At 48.3% G+C, this 19,229-nt stretch overlaps 1 protein-coding gene across 2 annotated transcripts in view; it reads right to left on the bottom strand.

Moving 5' to 3' along the window:
* LOXHD1 (lipoxygenase homology PLAT domains 1) overlaps positions 1 to 12,723 on the bottom strand; it is a 198,251-nt gene extending 185,528 nt beyond the window's left edge. For both annotated transcript variants that reach the window (XM_040264546.1, XM_040264547.1), the window contains exons 1-2: positions 12,594 to 12,723; positions 5,549 to 5,663 (exon numbers count right to left, since the gene is read on the bottom strand). In XM_040264546.1, the coding sequence (XP_040120480.1) occupies positions 5,549 to 5,663; positions 12,594 to 12,723 (245 nt within the window). The remainder of the gene's footprint in view (positions 1 to 5,548; positions 5,664 to 12,593) is intronic.
* Positions 12,724 to 19,229: the final 6,506 nt, after the last annotated feature.

Raw genomic sequence — 19,229 nt, 5'->3', positions numbered from 1 at the left:
ATAGACAGGAGTCTCTACATCATATAAATATCCCATGAAACAGTCACCCTGGGAAGCTATATGATGGAATATTAGGCAGCCATCAAAAATTCTATTGTGAAAAATATTTAATGAAACAAAAACAGGTTTATGAAATGGGCATATAAGGAAGAACAGGTTAAAAATAGAATGTACAAACAGAATAACCAATACATAAGGAACACCAAGTTAATTTAAAAACATCCCCCCAAGTTAATTTAAAATCCTCCCCCTAGGGGGGGGATTTATCCAAAAATATCGGATGATAAGACTGTTATGAAGTGTTGGTTACTTATTCTTGTCTGTGTTTTTTTCAGTTTCCTGAAGGGAGCACGTCTTGTTTTTGCAACTATGAACAAAGCACAGTCCCTATTTTAGCAGCCCCATTCCATCCAGCATGCAGCTGCCCATGGTAAATTCTTTGGAATGAATTTCAAGATCGCCGAGTGTCATCTGCTAAGGGTACATGGAATTTGGGGAACAACCAGTGTCGTTAGTAGGGGAAGAGGAAGGTGATTTGGAAAGAAAGCAGCTGGCTTTCCGGGGTGCTTCTCACAAGTGTTCCGGCTCCAGCAGCTGCATCCAGCACAGAGAGCTCCACGTCTTCAGAAAGGGCCTGTGCTTACAACCAGGTGGAAGGTAGATTCATACTTTCCAGCGTGTTTGTACTTTTCCATGCTGCTTTACAGTCGCTCAAAAGACAAAATTTAAAAGAAGGGAAACAAGGAGAGAAAGATCTGCCGGGGTGGGCAGAGGGGCACTCCTCAATGTCTCTGGACCACACTGGAGCATCCAGGGCATGGCAGGATGTGAGGCATCACCCACAGTGTTTACAGAATGGAGATTAGCATCCTGGCAGAAAAGAGCAAGGCCTTCTGGGGAAGTCCCTGGCTGTTCAGCAGTTGGGACTCTGCACTTCCACTGCAAGGGGGGCCTGGATTCAATCCCTGGTTAGGGAACTAAGATTTCACAAGCCACACAGTGCAGCCAAGGAGAAAAAAAAAAATAGAGCAAGGCCTTCTGTATTGCCAGGGTCTCTGTTCAGAGGAGGGGAAACAGAGGACTGTAGAGACGGCCTACATGGACTCCCTCCTCTCAGGGAGAGGCCAGGACAGTCCCAGATGAGCCCCAACCCCAACCCACTTGGGGTCAGACTCCAAATCCCCCGCTTCCAGTAAGTCAGAAATCTGACTGAAGGTGGAGTGGCAACAGCAAAGGACAGAGGGTCCCTGGTCAAAGGAAACATCACAAACAGTTGCGACCTCTTCACATTTCCTTGCAGGAGATGGCATGTTCTCCACGGTTGCTGGTCAATCCTCAAATAAAGCCCAACACAGCCCCCCACCTGCGCCTGCTATTCTGCAGGGAACCCACCCTTTCCAGGCATGCACAGGGCATTTTAGCTAACTGCCGGGGAGGCTAAGAAGCCAGGATTCTCCCACACTCTCAGGTGGTGAATTCTTAACAAGAGAACCGTGTTCCAGAAGATACATGAGATTTCCATCCTTTTGCCATGTCCTGAACATGGGACCCGTGCTGAGGGGTGGTCCTGGGTCACAGAGAATGGGATTTCCTCTGGGATCCAGAGCTGCCGTCACTTTACTGGTATGGAGGGTGGGGCAGAGGTCAGCTAGTAGGGGAATGGAAGTGAGCGTGTCACACTCTTGGCTGACTAAGAGAGGGTCTGATGTGTGCAGAGGAATTTAGACCCCAGATCATGAAGGTGAGAACAATTAGCACATTAACATCGGGCAGCAAGGTTCTTCTTGCCGCAGAAGTTACTCTGTACTGGAGATGAAAAAATCCTGATAAGCCACAGGAGAGTAGAAGGTAAGGCCTGGGGCAGAAGAGAAAAGTCACAGGAAAGAGCAGAATTGAGGAGAGAGAGAAGAGGTGGGGTGAGGGATGAGGCCACAGGCTGCAGAAAAAGGGTTCAAGGAGAAATTCCAGGAAGGGTGGTGGCTTAATTTTAAAACTGGGGGGAGGGTCTATCTAACATTCTGTTTTAAGTTGTTTATGTTGCCTCTATGTGAACTCTCGTGCTTTGAGCTATCAGTGAAGTCTAATGCACCCCAAGATGCCTTATGAATTGAAGTGAAGTAAAAGTGGCTCAGTTGTGTCCGACTCTTTGTGACCCCATGGACTACACAGTCCATGGAATTCTCCAGGCCAGAATACTGGAGTGGGTAGCCTTTCCCTTCTCCAGGGGATCTTCCTGACCCAGGAATTGAACCAGGGTCTCCTGCACTGCAGGCAGATTGTTAACCAACTGAGCTATCAGGGAAGACTTGCATTTTGTCTGTATGTGTGCATGTACATGAGTGCACGTATGTGTGTGTGCTTGTGGGTGTAAAACAAGGAAAAAGAGCTCAGTTCCAGGTGACAAGTGGGTGTGAAGGTGGGTTTGGGGTGAGACAGTGTGGAGCAGAGAGAACAGCACTAGATACTGGGAGGAGAGAGTTTTGAGACCAGCAGGCATTCTGATCCAGACCCCAGGGATGGTGGAGGGGGAGGGCGGAGCCGAGCGGGACTTAGCTGCATCTAAACCTCTCAGAGCTTGTGACCTCTGCAGCCACCTGCATCTGGGTCACATGGCAACCTGGACTTCCTCAGAAAGCAATGCTCCCACCCGGACTTGAGCTCTCTATCTTGAATCAGAAGGGTTTCAGATGGTGTGGATTGTGTCCTTGCAATTTTCTTTGTAGACGGGTTTTCAGGTCTTACAAACTCTGAAAGCAGCCTTGCAAAGCAGCCAGGCTCTAGTCTCCTACTTCCTCATTTATCCTGCTCACTGTGGTCAGATTCGTCCTTCTTGGCTGCAGAGTACGTCAAACCTCCACTCACTGACTTTCAAGCAAGGCCTTCTCCCGTCTAGTCCTCCCCTGCCTTTCCTAGCTCCTTCCTCTCTGCCCCTCCATGCAGCCCCCACTGGCCTGCAGTGCCCCTTGTGGCCTCTGTACTTCTGCAAGCTGTCCCCACTCATCTAAAGTACCCTCTTTCTGATCCTTTCTTATCAGAGTCCTTTTCACCCCTCAAGGTCCAGATTACATGTCCTGCCCTGTAAAGTCCTAATCTAGCCACACTGATACCAAATCATTGAGGGAGCTCTCTTTGCCAAGAACTGCGATAAATGCTGGAGGTACAAGGCAGATCTCCCATCATCCTCTGGTTCCAGCTAGCATCCCTCTAGGCGTCACCTCTCTAGTCTCTCCAAGGACAAACAGCTGATGTTGCAAAATGTGCCTGTATATCAGAAACCACCCACTTCCCATGAGCTCCTGAAGAACCCTCTGCCCCAGCCGGATTGGGGTCTTGGTCTAATCTCTGCCCCCCAGTGCCCAACCTGAGACAGGACACAGACACAGGAGAGCCCCCCATCAGCAGACCCACAGAGTAGTGGGGGGACGTTGACTCCTACATGCAGGGCTATCCCAGAAAAGCTGGCTGCCTTCCTGCAGTTTCAGCACTGCCTGGTGCCCTGCCGGCTTGGTGCTGCCTGAGACCCTCTCCCATTAGGCAGTCTGTCTTCCCCATTGAGAAGAAAGGCTGGAACTCAGATTCCCAGGGAGAGGGGATTCAGCAATGAACCTTCACACAGGGCTATAAAAGCTGACTTCAGGGACCTTCCTGAGAGGCCATTTTGACAAAGGGAAAAGGGGAGAGGGGAGAGTCTAAGGATACAGATGCATGAGAGGAGGAAAGATGGTGAGGAACCACCACAAAAGGGGGCTGACTCTCTTTGTTTAGAAAAAGACAGGCTGGGGACTCCAGAAGCCAAGCTAGCCCACTCCCCAAGGTCCAGCAGCTTCTCCCTAGAGGGCTGCGCTGCAGGAGGACACATGGCAAAAAGGATGGAATTTTCACGTATTCTCTTTACCGTGCCCACAGCACTGGAGCAAAGGACTTCCACAAGCAAGCCACTCAGCAGGGTAAGCAGTACAAGGAGGCAGGTACCCTGTTCTGTGGAAATGGACAAAATAGGACGTTATGCCTGCCTCAACAGAGTTGCATTTACACCCAGGTCAGCCTTCAGGGTGAACATGTTCTGCTGGAAGAGCAGAGGCTGCTTCCCTCCTCCCCCAACACCACAGAGGGGCACACAGCGTTACTACACACGGTAACACTAGAGTGGAATCATGGAATTCCAGAGGTGGCCAGGGCCATCTCCTTTCCCCTCTAGATCCCAGATTTTCCAAGAGCAGGTTGGAATAGATTTAGTGATTTTCACATCTTCCTTGGCTATAGAATCCTTGGAGCAAATAGAATCTGACTGAGAAACTCAGTAGATAAGACAACGTGTTCCCTGGTCGGTCTGCTAAGTACAGAGTCTATGGATCTCCTGGCCTGTGGATCCCACCCTTCCATCTCTTCCCCCGCCACACCTGGAGGAGTGGAGCCACGAAGCCCAGAGATCACACCCTGGAGCCCCAGGAGAACTGCAGGGGGAGGGGAGACTCCCGCACACCCTCCAGGGCCATGGGGTCATGTACTCAAGGGAACATCTGCATCAGGACCCTGGGGTTCGAGGACCAGCTTTACCATCAAAAGCTCCATGATCCAGAGCTGCTCACCTCTCTCCTCTAGACCCCAGATTTCCCAAGAGCAGGTTGGAATAGATTTAGTGATTTTCACATCTTCCTTGGCTATAGAATCCTTGGAGCAAATAGAATCTGACTGAGAAACTCAGTAGACAAGACAAGTATAAGCCAAGCTGCTCCAAAGAAAGGGAGGATAGGGTATTGGGAGCCCCAAACCAGCTCACCAATACCCTGCTCCACTTAGCACAGGGTGAAAACCAGTTGCCCAGGTAAGGCCCCGGCCATCTCTGGAATTCCATGATTCCACTCTAGCGTTACCGTGTGTAGTAACCCTGTGTGCCCCTGTGTGGTGTCGGGGGAGGAGGGAAGCAGCCTCTGCTCTCAGTGGGCCACAATGACATGGAGGACACAAGCACATTCACACACACACACACACACACACCTTTATACAAACATACGCACTGACTTGAGTGTGCGTTAGTGGGCAAGTAGGTTTGGTATGATATTGGTCCTGGGTGAGACACAGCTGCAGAGCATTTAAGATTATGCACGACCTTCATGCATGATTACATGCATGACCTCTTCTCTTCTGAAAAGTCCTATGAGTTTGGTAAAAGGTGATTATCACTTCTGGATGATATATGAAGAAGTCAAGGCTTTGGATGCAAAGATATTTGGCCAATGTTATATGGCAACTAAATGGTAAAGCTGGGCCTAGACCTTGTTTCTTGCTTGAGTATTTATTCTCCACATCAAAGGACAGCTGATATGAATACTTGGAATTCTGAGATCCAAAGTAGGCATGACTATACACACAAAAATCAACAGAGAAGCTTCACTGGTTGAGACCTGGCTGGCACGTGGCCTGTCATTAGCAAGGCCCACACCATTTCATATACCTGTGGACACGTGTGTCTTCCTTCATGGGCTCCAGGACTGCATCAACCCTCAGTTCCAGCCCAGGACCCCACCAAGTCTGAGTCAGTACTCACTTGCTGGTGAGATGGAGCTTGGGAGAGAGCCCATTCTCTCCAAAAATGGTAATGAAGACATTGGCGTCTGTTCCTGCACCACGAACGTCCCCTGTGGCTGTGACCACCTCGTACACTGGAGGAGGAAAGAAGTTGGGGGCAGGCTCAGAAAAAAACCCTGAATCCTACGTGGGCTCGGAGAAGCTCTAGCTCCCTCTAACTCCACCAGGGATACCCAGCACAGAGGACTCTTGGAACGCTTGCTGCAACCCCCAAGACTCTAAGCCAGGATGAGACCCACATCAAGTCCTGCCATGAGACCACAGTCTCCCACTTAATGCCGCTTGCTCATTTTACAGGTGAGGAACCTGCAGGCAAAGGGACAAGCTCAGGTCACACACTGCTGCTGCTGCAGCTGCAGCTGCTAAGTCGCTTCAGTCATGTTCAGCTCTGTGCGACCCCAGTCGTGTCCGACTCTGTGTGACCCCATAGATGGCAGCCCACCAGCCTCCTCCATCCCCTGGGATTCTCCAGGCAAGAACACTGGAGTGGGTTGCCATTTCCTTCTCCAGTGCAGGAAAGTGAAAAGTGAAAGTGGAGTAGCTCAGCCGTGTCCGACTCTTTGCGACCCCATGGACTGCAGCCTACCAGGCTCCTCCATCCATGGGATTTTCCAGGCAAAAGTACTGGAGTGGGGTGCCATTGCTTTCTCTGCAGGTCACACACTACACAATGCTAACACCAGAGCCCAGCCGCAGGCTCCCAAAGCCCATCTGTGATCTTTCCAGGACAGTACATGGATGCCCTCCTAGCCAAGATCTTGAGAGCCTGCCCCTGGTTCTCACCTTCCTCTCTGCCCTCTACACAAGGCTGCCTCACAGTCCCCACTTCCTGTGGCATTGCCTGGGCATTGCCATGGAGATTTCAGGATAACCCATCCTAGGGACGGGGAAAGCAGAATTGCCAGTGAGTCCCTTTAGGCAGAGGCACTGATGTCTCCTCTCTTTGTGCCCTTGAAGCTTGTTCTCTTTGCTGTTGATGTGGTTCCTTTCGATGGCCCTCGTTCTGATGAAAGTTGCCGTGAGGAGGAGAAAGGAAGCAGTACATTTGTGTGACTCCCTGTCTCTTCTGATAACCAAAGCCTTCACTCTTCACAGTCTACACCACAGGGATTTCTGATCTGCAAACGGCTCCTAGACCCCTCCCCGGGATAACTCCAGGACCTGAAGTGCTGCGCATATGGTTTGCACTTATGCAAGGATGTTTCCAAACTGAGTCAATAGGAAAATGAGGAGCACAGTGGAAATTCTAGAAACACACCACATGAGAGAAGACATAAAGGCCTCTAGCTGCCTGGTTTAGAGAAAGGAGCACAGCCCAAAATAAATAAATAAACAAATAAAAAATTATAAAACATAAAAAATTAAGCCATCATGAAGATGAAAAGGCAAGCCATAGACTAGAAGATATTTGGAATTCACACACAGGCATACCACCATAATACCTCGTTTTTATCATACTTTGCTTTATTGTGCTTTACAGATACTTTGTTTCTTACAAATGGAAGATTTGTGGCAACCCTGTGTCAAGCAAGTCTGTTGGCACCATTTTTCCAACGGCATTTGCTCACTCTTGTCTCTGTGTCACATTTTGGTAATTCTCAAAATATTTCAAATGTTTTTCATTATTATTATATTTGTTATGATAATCTATGATCAGCAATCTCTGATGTTACTATTGCAAAAAGATTATGATTTGCCAAAGACTCAGATGATGGCTAGCAATTTTTTTAGCAAAAGATATTTCTAAACTAAGGTATTGCACTTTTTTTAGATGTAACGCTATTGTACACTTAATGACTATATAGTGGGAAACGTAACTTATAGGCACTGGGGGCCAAAAACTTGGTGTGACTTGCTTTACTATGATATTTGCTTCATTGCTGGGCTCTGAAATCAAATCCACAATATCTCTGAAGTCTACCTGTAGCCAACAAAAACAGATGTTCAGAAGATGTAAAGAATTACACAAATTAATAAGAAAAAGAAAGACCACATGATTGTTCTAACGGGCAACAGTTTGTTTTAAAAGTAAACATACACTTACCATAAGACCCAGAAATTCAACTTTTAGATATTTACCCAAGAGAAATAAGAACATGGCCATACAAAGACCTGCACACAAACGTTCACAGAAACTATCTGCATAATAAGCCTACACTAGAAACAACCAAAATGCATCCAGAAGTGAATGGATTTTTTAAGATGTGGTATATCTCTGCAGTGGAATCCTACTCTGTGATGGTGATAAAAAGGAGTGAACAACTGACTTATGCAATGCCCATGGATCTCAAGCACATGCCACTGAGCAAAAGAAATCAGACAAAAGTTACCACACAATAAGTAATGCCAGTTATGTGAACATCTGTTCTAACAGAAAGCAGATCTCGGTTGTCTAGGGTTGACGTCAGGGGGAATTGCCCGGGAAGGATCACACGGAACTTTGGCGGGATAATTTAAATACCCTGCGTATGAATGTTGCAAGAGGTTACAGGGATGTATACATTTGTCAATGTGGATCAAACAGCACATATAAAGTAGATTCGTTTTATTGTTAATTATGTCTCAATAATGTTGAAAAATGGACAAAATACTTAAATAAGCATGACATAAATGAGGATATCCAAATGGAAAAAGACTCAACATCATTATTCATAAGGGAAATGCAAATTAAAATACAATGAGACACTACCATATATGCACCAGAATGCCTACAATTAAAAGGATGGACAAATACTCAGTATTTTCAAGAATGTGGAGCCATTGGCACTCTCATACATTACTGGTGGTGGTGGTGGTTTAGTCACTAAGTCGTGTCCAACTCTTGCAACCCCATGGACTGGAGCCCGCCAGGCTCCTCTGTCCATGGGATTTTCCAGGCAAGAATACTGGAGTGGGCTGCCATTTCAGCACATCTTCCTGACCCAGGAATCAAAACTGGGTCTACTGCATTGCAGGCGATCTTCTGCATTGCAAGTGATTCTTTACCACCAGGCCACCAGGGAAGCCCCGAACATTGCTGCTGAGTGTAAATTGGTTCAAGCCCTGGTAACTAAACATAAGCCCTTCTTATGACTCAGTGATTCTACTTCCAGTTATAAATCCAAGAGAAATGAGTGCATGTGTTCATCTAAAGATGTGGACAAGATCTGTAGCTTCTTTATCCATAATAACTAAAATAACGCCAAAGTCCATCAACAATAGAATGGTTAAACAAAGGGTGATATATCTATAAAATGCAATAATACACAAATAATAAAAATGAACAAACTATGTAACAAGTCACAACATAGGTAAATCTCTTGGATATAATGTTGAGTGAAAGAAAAGCTAGACACACAAAAATGTGCCATATAATTCAATTTATATGAAGTTCAAGAGCAAAAAACAAAAGTATGGTGATAGAATTAGGAGGGCTATTACCTCTGAGAAGGAGAGTGAAGGAACTTTCTGGAGGTTAGAAATGTTCTATGTCCTGTTCTCAATCATGGTTACACAAGCATGCACATTTGTAAAAATTCAACATGCTGTACTTCTATGAGTTTTGAGCTATATATATACAATATATATATAATATTCTATGTGTGTTGGTGCGTGCTCAGCCATGTCCAACTCTTTGTGACCCCAGGGACTATAGCTTCCCAGACTCCTTGGTCCATGGGATTCTCCAGGCAAAGAATACTGGAGTGGGTTGCCACTTCCTTCTCCAGGGAATCTTCCAGACTCGGGGATTGAACCCATGTCTCCTGAGGCTCCTGCATTGGCAGACAGATTCTTTACCATTGACACTGAGCCATCTGGGAAGCCCATATGTATGTGTGTGTTTCCTCAGTTTAAATTTTTTAATTTAAAAGTTTTTCAAACAGCTGAAGAACTGTCATAGAGAGGACAAATATCTCTTGGAAAACACAAAATTCTGTTTGGTCCAGAGGATCCCAAACAGTAAAATCCCCAGATCAGCACAAAGAAGAACTGTCAACAGCAACAAGGCTTCTCCTAGCAGAGAGCATGACAAATGGAAGGTGCTCAATAAATAATCACACAGATGAAAGAATGGAAAGACAATTAATGAATGAAACAATCGATGAAATGGAGGCGGACTATGAAATAAATTGACCAGTAAGTAATCTCAATTCTATCATCACTGCCTCTATGATTTCAAACAAATTTCTTACTGAGCTTCATTTTCCTCATTGCTGAAGTAGAGATTTCTTCTCTGAAGGATGATTATAAGGATTGAACCAAATAAAACAGTCTTCAACTTTCATAGTCGTTGACCTAGCCTATTTCCACTTCTGGGAATTTATCTTACAGATACTCCCTTGGTTGGATGAAAGATATGCATTCCATAAGTGATAAACTGTTACCATCATCCCATCATCGTCATCACCACCGTCATCATCTCCATTGTTGTCATCAACGTCAACATCATCTTAAACATGACTGTCATCATTTTCATTAACAACATCCCCAAGAAGGCCGCCTCGGGAAATTGTACTCCCACAGACACTGGGCAGCCCCTGAGACACAGCGGAGAAAAAGGGCCCCAGGGCTGGAAGCTTGGGCAAGACAGCCTCTGAGGTCTCTTTGAAACCCGGATTCTGGAGGAGTCACTCTCTTGTCCTCACGGGCCTTATGTAGGTCAGGTGGTGGACCAATGCACCAGGCTCAGCCTGTACCCTCAGAGCGTCAAGAGAGCTGCTCACCTTCCTCTGGCTGTTGGTGAACTCCAGTGTAGCCTGGAGGCGACCCAAGAAACAGAGACGGAAACCTAGGCTTTTCCCCTTATTCTTCTTCCCCATCACACTCAGCAAGATTCTCCATGTAACGGAAGAACCCAGTGCTCAAAGGGTGTAGGTGACACATTGTTCTAAAGCTGAGAGGATAACCACAACAGTGCAGGCAAAGCTCAGAATGTGACTACGGTCAGCACCATCCACATTCATCATCCCATCCTGCGGCTGACTGCAGAGTCAGTAGGTCCATGCCTCTTAGGAATGTCACGGGGCACTCACCTCGGCTTGCTCTTCTCCAGCTGTTTAGCACAGTCAAGATGGGGCAGTACAAGGGCAAGGACCAGCCAAACCAGCAAGATTCAAATCCTAACTCTGCTACTTAATAGATTTGTGATCTTAGGCACATTATTTAGCTTTCTTGTGCCTCACTTGACGCATCTGAAAAAGAAGATTTTGAGAATCCAACCCACATCTTTGAGCTGTGAAGATGAAATCAATCCACATGAATAAAGTGCTCAGCATGGTGCCTGATGCTTTAAATCCATGATTCTATTGAATAGCATCCTGACCGGAAGTGGGAACTTGTCTTGGAAACAGCTGAAGCTCTTGCCTTTCCTGCCTGTGACCTTGCTGAAATCACTTCAGTTCTTGGAGCCTCTGTCCTTAGCCTGAGACCAATCACACTTTCCTGGACTGTACTCGGGGATCTCGAGGATTAAAAATGAGAACGGAAGTGGAAATGCTTTGAGAAGGATAAAGAGAAGAGGGAAGCTGTGAGTCACACTGAGGCAGGCAGAGCCCATGAACAGAAGTGGACATTGTGGCAGCTATGAAAGGTTCTCGAATGTTCTCACCAGCAGTCATGCTGGCCAGGGTGAATCACCCCAAAGCTGAGAGTACTTTTCATCAAGAGTGCTGCCCTAACACCTAGCGTCAATGCCCCTCCCTGCCACTGGACCACATGTCGTGAGAAAAGGCTGCAACACTTCACTCATTCTAGGCCCCTCGTTCCTCCCCACAACCCACGCCTCCACCCCAGGAGATGCCTGGGACATGGAGCTGGGAAAGGGGCCCCAGGAGAGCCACAGCCTTCACGGTGCCACAGCGGTGACCTCCTTCTCTGAGCTTGGGTCTGCGCTGGAAATGGGGTGAGGAGTCAGGACAAAGAAAGGAGGGCCCCACCCACACAGAGGTCAGGTTTGGCTGGGGAACAAGCCCTACAGATGGGGTATAATCAAGGAACTCCCAGCGGATGAGGATTAAGAAGGAGCAGAAGCCCACGGTGGGCACAGAGATGCATTCAGTACTTCTTTGGTGAATGAATGGGTGAATCTGGTGCTTACAGGGGGTAATGAGCCAGTTTAGAGGGAGCACTGAGAATTTAATGTCTTCAGAGATCCGGTAGGCAGCACTGATGCATGAAATCCAGGTGGCAAAAGGGTAAAAAAAAAAAAAAAATCTGCTTGCCAGTGAGGAGATACAACAGATGTGGGTTCAATCCCTGTGTCAGGAATATCTCCTGGAGAAGAAAATGGAACCCACTCTAACATTCTTGCCTAGAACATTTCATGGACAGAGGAGCCTGGCAAGCTACAGACCATGGGCTTGTAAAAAGTCAGGCAATGCCTGAGTGAACACACACACGAGTGATAAATCCACTGCCTAATAGGCGTTTACAGTCAAACATTTTTTTTAATTGTAAAAGCAAAGCAAAAAAAAAACCCACCAAAGCAAACAAAAGCCCCTGTTGAGCCAAAACTGGCTCCTGGGTCCCTAGTTCACCCTTTCTCTGGTTTACTTGACGTGAAGGTAGAGTATTTCCAAGAAGCTGCCATGCACCCCAGAGGAAAAGAAGACTAAAAGGGCAGGGCCCTGGGTCCAAAGAGCCAACTGCCCTCCCCGAGTGGACCACAGCATCGCCTTGCGAAGGCCCAGGGCCCCCTCTCCATCGGCCACAGTGGGCAGCAGCCCTGAGCCCCTGCTGAGCACGTGATGAGCGCCCAGGTCTCCTTCCACAGGCCCTTCACAGCCTCATGCAGGCCGCCCTGCAGAGAGCAGGCTGGAGGTACAGGAGCTGGAGAGGGTGGGCACTTCTGTTCTAGTCTGTTCTGTGCCACCGCAACTCTGTGGCCCTCAGTACAGTGGGGCCCTCGTGTATCCTCAAGAGGGTGCAGTACAGACCCAACAGGATAGTCCACAGGAAAGGGGTCGAGTCGAAGCGAGGGCTGGGATCGGATGGGCCCCCCACCCCACAGCCAGGCCCCGGCAGACCTTTGGCCTTGTAGTAAGCGTGCTCCAGCTCCTCCTCGTCATCTCCTGAGGCGTAGTTCAGCAGCTCCTGCTCGTACAGGGCTAGGAAGTCAATGTCTTTCTTTCTCCTCTTTTTCTTCTGGGGCATCATTGTGCCAGCTGCCCCTTCCTGGCCCTCACTGGCTCAGCGTGCCCACTCCCTGGCCCCTCCCAGGACCCCCCTCTCCTTGTGCTCCTGCACACACTTTCGGGTGGGTCAAAGCCCACGCGTGTCCAGAGCACTTCCGCTCCTTTCTCCCCGCTGGCCCCTGAACAGGACCTCAGGGCTTTACCCCAGCCCTTCCTGCCCTGGCCCCTGTCTCTGGCTCCCTCTCCCCCGCCACCTCCTTTGCACCTGCCGTGGGCTCTCCTTGGGCCTCATGACTTATTCACAGGGACCGAGGACAGGCTGTCCTCCTTACCCCTCCCCTCCTGCCCAGCCCCCTCTCTTCCTTTCATGGAGAATCAGGTGACATGAGCCCTTGGCATCTGTTTCCTACCTGGCCTCACAGCAGGGCCCCCCCACCCCAGGGACAGGTGGGGCCTCCCTACTAAAGACACCCCAGTCTTGCAGCATCAAGGGTCATGAAAAGATGCCCCCAGGATCTGGGGCCTTCCTGAGGCACACGGGGCCCCAAATCAGCTGGGCCCCCGGACTCAGAGGACTCAGTTTCTCTCTATTATTTATGACCTCTGCTCATCTTACGAGGCAGGCAAAGTTCTAACTGGGTCCTTCTCAACCTCTCCGCTTTCATCTCCTTGAGAAGAGGCCATTCAGCCAGGAGAGACCTGCTGCTCTGATGAACACTCAGACCACCCACAAGGTGCTTCCTGAGTCCTGAGTTCCTACAGCTGAAGCCAAGGATGCTGGGGAAGCCCACAGAGTCCTAGGTGACCCCCACAGCACCCCGACAGGCTGGCAAAGTTGACCAGCATCTGTTCAAACAAGAGTTTTCCATTTGCCCGTATCGCCCTCTGCACCTTGCAGTGAAATAGTAGAAATCCTGAGCGTCGACCCAGATGCCTGCGCCTCTCAGCCCTTACTTTCCCTGCAGCCCCATGTGGGGTTCTGAGTCACAGCAAGAGGACCAAGGCCCCTCCCCATCCCTGGTCAGCAAGAAAGTTTCCCTTAGGGCCACCAGACCCCTCTTCCTTGCTGATTTTATTAAGATTTTATTAAGATTTCTTACAGTCTGAATTGTAAAATGGCTATGTAAATCCTGAAATGCTGGAAGTTTTCAGTCCACTTGGAACTTTCATCCCTCTCTCTGGCTGTGTGAGGTCATCAGATAAAACTAAGGTCAGAAGACAAAACTGGTCTGCCTACCACCTCCTGGCTATGTGGCTTGGACAAGCCGGTCTCCCCATTTGTAAAAGGGGGAGCACAACTCACTAAAACCTATCAAACACTTGGAGAAAGTGCTCAGTCGGCAGAAGCCTCTGGAACACAGTAGAAGCTTAATAAACATTCATGACTCAGGAATCCTCTCTTATTTTGCATGGCAGAGATGGGGGTGGGGAGGGAGGGTTTCAGTGATGCTTCATTATCATCTCAGATTGTCCCAGAAGCTCTCCCTCAGGTCCCATATGCAAGGACGAACCCCAGTGTCCTTCCTCTGTGGGTCCCAGCCCACAGTAACACATCAGAGACACTAATGAACAGATGAAACAGCCAGTTTCTTGAAGACTGTCCTGCAAGGCCCTGTCTACTTGATGCCCCTCCCCTGCCTCTCCCAGCCTTGAGCTCTGTCGGGGCAGGGACCATGCCCCCTTGCTCACTGTATGCCCCTTGCTCACTGCTAGGCTCCCAGTCCCTACAAGATGCCTGGCACACTACCGGCTTTGGCAGCCACGTGCTCAGTGAATGAATGGATGCTCAGTGGATGGATGAACAAATAACAGGCAGGTCTACAAAGCAGCTACAAGGAAAACAGAATAGGCTGAAAAGAAAACACACTTTACATGACATGTTTGTAACGTGAGTGTTCCAGAACCAATACCATTCTGAGAGCACATTTAGCCTGGAGAAGAGGACATTTTGAGGGTCTACAAATGTGAGTGATTGTCTAGACTAAGACTGAAAGGGCAGTCTTACAACTCAGGTGATTAAAGGCGGGTTTCAACTCAATCCAGAAAGAAGGATGGGACGCTGAGTGCTGCCTAGGGTGACCGCGTCACAGAGATGTGAGGGCAGCTGGCGTTGCTTGTCTACCGACAGCAGGGGGCACTCCAGGAGCCTCTGGGGGTTTGGGCTGGCAGACTCTCAGTCCAGTAGCAGCGACATTCTGTGACATGGAGTGGCAGGCACCTGGGGATGGTGGAGGAGCCACGACAGGCCACCCAGGTAGGATTAACAGGCTTCCAGCCCAAGGGTGCTCAGCCCCCACGGCACACTGGAGTCACCTGGAGAATTTGTAAAGGCTGCTGCCTGGTTGTCCCAGAGACCCTGATTTACTCAGTCTGGGGCAGAGCCTGGGCAGTCGAGTCCTCAGAGCTCCCGGGTGACGCAGGACATCCAACAGCAGTCAGCATGCACATCCCTAACCAGACCCTGGGGCGGCTTTGTGTTTTGGAGCCACCCCAGTGGCTCAAGGGGACTTTCCAGCTGGTCCAGTGGTTAAGATTCTGGGCCTCCAATGCAAAGGATACAGGTTCAATTCCTGGTCAGGGAACTAAGATCCCACATGTGCTGATAAATGAATAAATGTTTGTTTCCCTGGTGGCTCAGCTGGTAATGAATCTGCCTGCAATGCAGGAGACCTGAGTTCAATCCCTGGGTCAGGAAGATCTCCTGGAGGAGGGCATGGCTACCCACTCCAGTATTCTTGCCTGGAGAATCCCCGTGGACAGAGGGGCCTGGTAGGCTTCAGTCCCTGGGGTTCCAAAGAGTCAGACACGACTGATCAACTACACAGGCACACACAAGTGGCTCAAGTGGTAAAGAATCTGCCTGCCAAGCAAGAGACACAGGCTCGATCCCTGGGTGGGGAAGATGCCCTGGAGAAGGAAATAGCAACCCATTCCAGTATTATTGCCTGGAAAATCCCATGGACAGAAGAGCCTGGCAGGCTACAATCCACGGGGTTGCAGAAGAGTCAGACACAACTTAGAGACTGAACAACAAGTCCTTACCACAGGAAGGCATCTCTGGCCCTAAACATTATCACTCAGGAAAGATCAACTTTTCTTCCACCTTCTGAACTTTCCTTCCACGTTCTGCTGAGGGGACGGCCCTAGAGTCACACCAAAGTCTGAATGAGAAAGAGGAGTGGAGTTTAAGTGTGGGTGACGCACGCCCCCTGCTGGCACTGTGTGGTTTGACCTCTGTTGTTAATTTTATATTGGGTTCTTCAGGAGGTCTTTGGGACCTTAAAGATTACAGGGAAATTACTAGGGAAATATAATTTTGCATGAGGATCTATTCAGAGAAAAAAAATTAAACCGTGTTAATTTTGCATGGGGGACCATTCAAGAAAAAAATAAAATTTTATTGGAATTTTTTTCAAAAAACTGAAATCAAATATTTTTAGAGCATCCCATGTCCCTAGAACATAATGATTAAGGGAGTAGAATCTGAATCAATACCAAGTGTGGATGCGAATGTGGAGCAACTAGAACCCTCATGCTGCTGGTGGCAGTGTAAGATGATACCATCACTTTGCAAAACAGTTTGACACTTTCTTGTAAAGACACTTCCCACATAACCCAAAATTTCCACTTGTGGATATCTACCTAAGAGAAATGAAAATATATGTCCACACAAGCTGCATTTGAATGTTCATAGAAGCTTTATTGATAATAACTAGAGACAACTCAGATGCCCATTGACTGGCCAAGACTGTTCAGCCATTAAAATAACGGAAGAAGAGGTGACACGTGTTGCAATAGAGATGAGTCTCGAAAGCATTACTCAGAGTGAAAGAAACTGGTCAGAATAAACTACATGCTGTCTGATCATATGCACTCAACCTTCTAGAAGTGGTGAAACTAGCCCAGTGGTTGTAGGGGGCAGGCACGAGGGAAAGGGATTGACTGGAAGGGAGGATGAGGGAGCAGGGTTTGGCTTCAGACTCTGTGTCTCTCACCAGCCGGCCTCATCTGCTGTCTTCCACTACGAAAGCTTATGTGGTGCAGTTTTGGCTACTGACTCAATGCCAGGCCCTTTGGTGGGAGGACCTGCACATGGTTGATGGAAAAACGTGCTCGGAGCATGATGTGCAGACGCCCCCCTTCCATCCCGGGGTCAGTGCCAGCCTCCTCCTCCAACCTAGGCTTAGCCTGAGGCCCTGAACATGGTCTTGCACATCCATATCCTAATTCAGAACGCTGACCTGCAGGGCAGACAGGGTAAATTGTTGGGACTTCTGAATAAAGCAGGTGCCTGTTTATCCCATTGACCACTGGCACATGTGCACAAATGATGCTTGCACACACATGATCTCACACACATGCAAAATGATCTCATTGCTCCAGGCTCCTTCCCTTTCAAGTATATGCCCCTGCTGTCTGAATCAATTCTAAAGCTTGTCTTTGGTCAGATCACTGTCTAGTTCAAAAACATCAGTTACATCTGAGTGCAACCAAATTTAACCAGCCAGGATGCAGGACTGCAAGAAATAGAAACCAACAGTGGCTAGTTTAAGTTGAAAAAATTATTTATGTAAAAGTAAAATGGGGTGGAGGGGTTTCAGGATTTTTCAGAGGGCTAAGACCCATGCATAGGGTCTTAGGCACCCTGGAAGGATGCCTGAGGTCATGTGGTGGTGTAAGGACCCCACTGCCACCGATGCTGGGCCAGAATGGATGCTGCCATCTTGTGCCAGTTTAGAGTCTGGGGCTTGTGCATCTGATGGGCTGAGCCTAAGTGTGTGCCCACACCTTGCTGGAAAGGAGGCTGGGAAAATGAGGATTTGGCATTTTCAACTCCTACACTGGGAGCTGTGCTCTCCTCAAACTTTGGAAGGGCATTCAGATGTGGGGTTGCCAGAAGAATAACAAATGTCCCTGGCATTAACAGAATTCGAGCTCCTGGAGCTGACACTGGAGGTCCTCTATAATCTGACCCAACTTCCCTCTCATGAAACCCACATTACAGTTAAACTGAAGTTCTGTTTTCTAAACATGCCTATCGCTCTCCTTGTGAAAGCCCTCATTCACTCTGACACTGGAGCTGAAGTGTGCATCTTGACCAGTCAGCTCTTGCTACACAGCAGCCACAAAAATCTCAGTGGTGTGAGCATAATATCTCACATGTCTGTGGCTCGACTGGGGTAACATCTACACTGGTCTCAACTTCAGCTCTGCATTCAGCTACAGGATCGGCTGGACGTAGGCCTACCCTATATGCGTCCAGCTGCCCAGGGAACACTCTTCTCACGGCCGTGATCGAAGGGCAGGAGGGCCACCCTGACAAGGCAAACACACTTGAAGCCTTTACTTGCTTCACATCTGCTAACATCTTTGGCCGAGCCAAACAATGCATATGTCTGAGCCCAGTGTCCAGGGCTGTAAAGTTACATAACAAAGGGTGTGGACACACTGAAGGGTGAGAATGAGGCAAAATCTCAGTTTTGCCCAATGCCTTCTCTCTTCCACCAGACACAGATCCTTCCTGGAGGCCTGTGTATCCTCGGTGCCTATCCAGAGTTGCTCGAATGTGACTCAACAACAGCGAGTGAATGAGTGAATTACAAGTGTGTGCTGAGGGTGGGTGCAGAGCATATACAAGATCAAGAAGAGGAGTGCTCCTTCTGGCATCCCTGGCCCCTCCCATGGCTCCCTACCCACCGCGTGTCCCTAATTTCTCGTTCAGGGTACCAGCTGGTCTGGTGTCTCAAAATGAACCACCTCCTACTCTGGGAGCAGGGCGGGTGATACGGTGATGTGAGATCGGTAGTTTTCTTGCTTCACTGAATGTTAGTTTCCGTGGATGTTTTAGGCAAACCCCGTCCCTGCTCCTCCTAACTGTCCCCATTCCCCGCATCCACTCTGCTCAGATCAGCCCAAGAGGTTTTACTTACAAATGAATCAGATCGTGTCACCCCCAGCGTATATGCTCCAATGGCTTCTCATGCCCTTAGAATAAAATCCTAATCCCTCCTTCAGGCCTGCAGACTTTCTCCTCCTCACCCCATCCTCAAGCCCACCCCGCCTCCCCATTCTCCAGCCAAGGTGGCTCCAACCCACACCATTTGCAACCACTACTCTTCCTGCCCTGATCAAAAAGCACACACAACCATTGTCAAGGGCAAAACCCCTTAGAGCACATCTCTGTATCCTGTTGCTTTTGGATGGAATAGGGTGTATATATATATATATATATATAATTTTTTTTGGTATCCATTCAACCACTCTATGTCTTTCCATTGGAGCATTTAGTCCATTTATATTTAAATTAATTATTGATAGATACGTATTTATCGATATTTTGTTCATTGCTTTAGGGTTGTTTTTATGGTTCCGTTTTCCCTTCCTCCTCATTTTGTTCTCTTCTCTTGGAATCTGATGACTACCTTTAGTGTTTAAATTCCTTTCTTTTTTTGTGTATCTATTTTAGGTTTCTGGTTTGTGCTTACCATGGTCTATGGTTCATATATAACAACATAGATAGGTAGATAG

The sequence above is a fragment of the Oryx dammah genome, unplaced genomic scaffold (assembly GCF_014754425.2).
Source record: "Oryx dammah isolate SB20612 unplaced genomic scaffold, SCBI_Odam_1.1 HiC_scaffold_22, whole genome shotgun sequence".
In the NCBI taxonomy this organism is placed as follows: domain Eukaryota; kingdom Metazoa; phylum Chordata; class Mammalia; order Artiodactyla; family Bovidae; genus Oryx; species Oryx dammah.
This window is presented reverse-complemented; position numbering and strand designations above follow the sequence as displayed.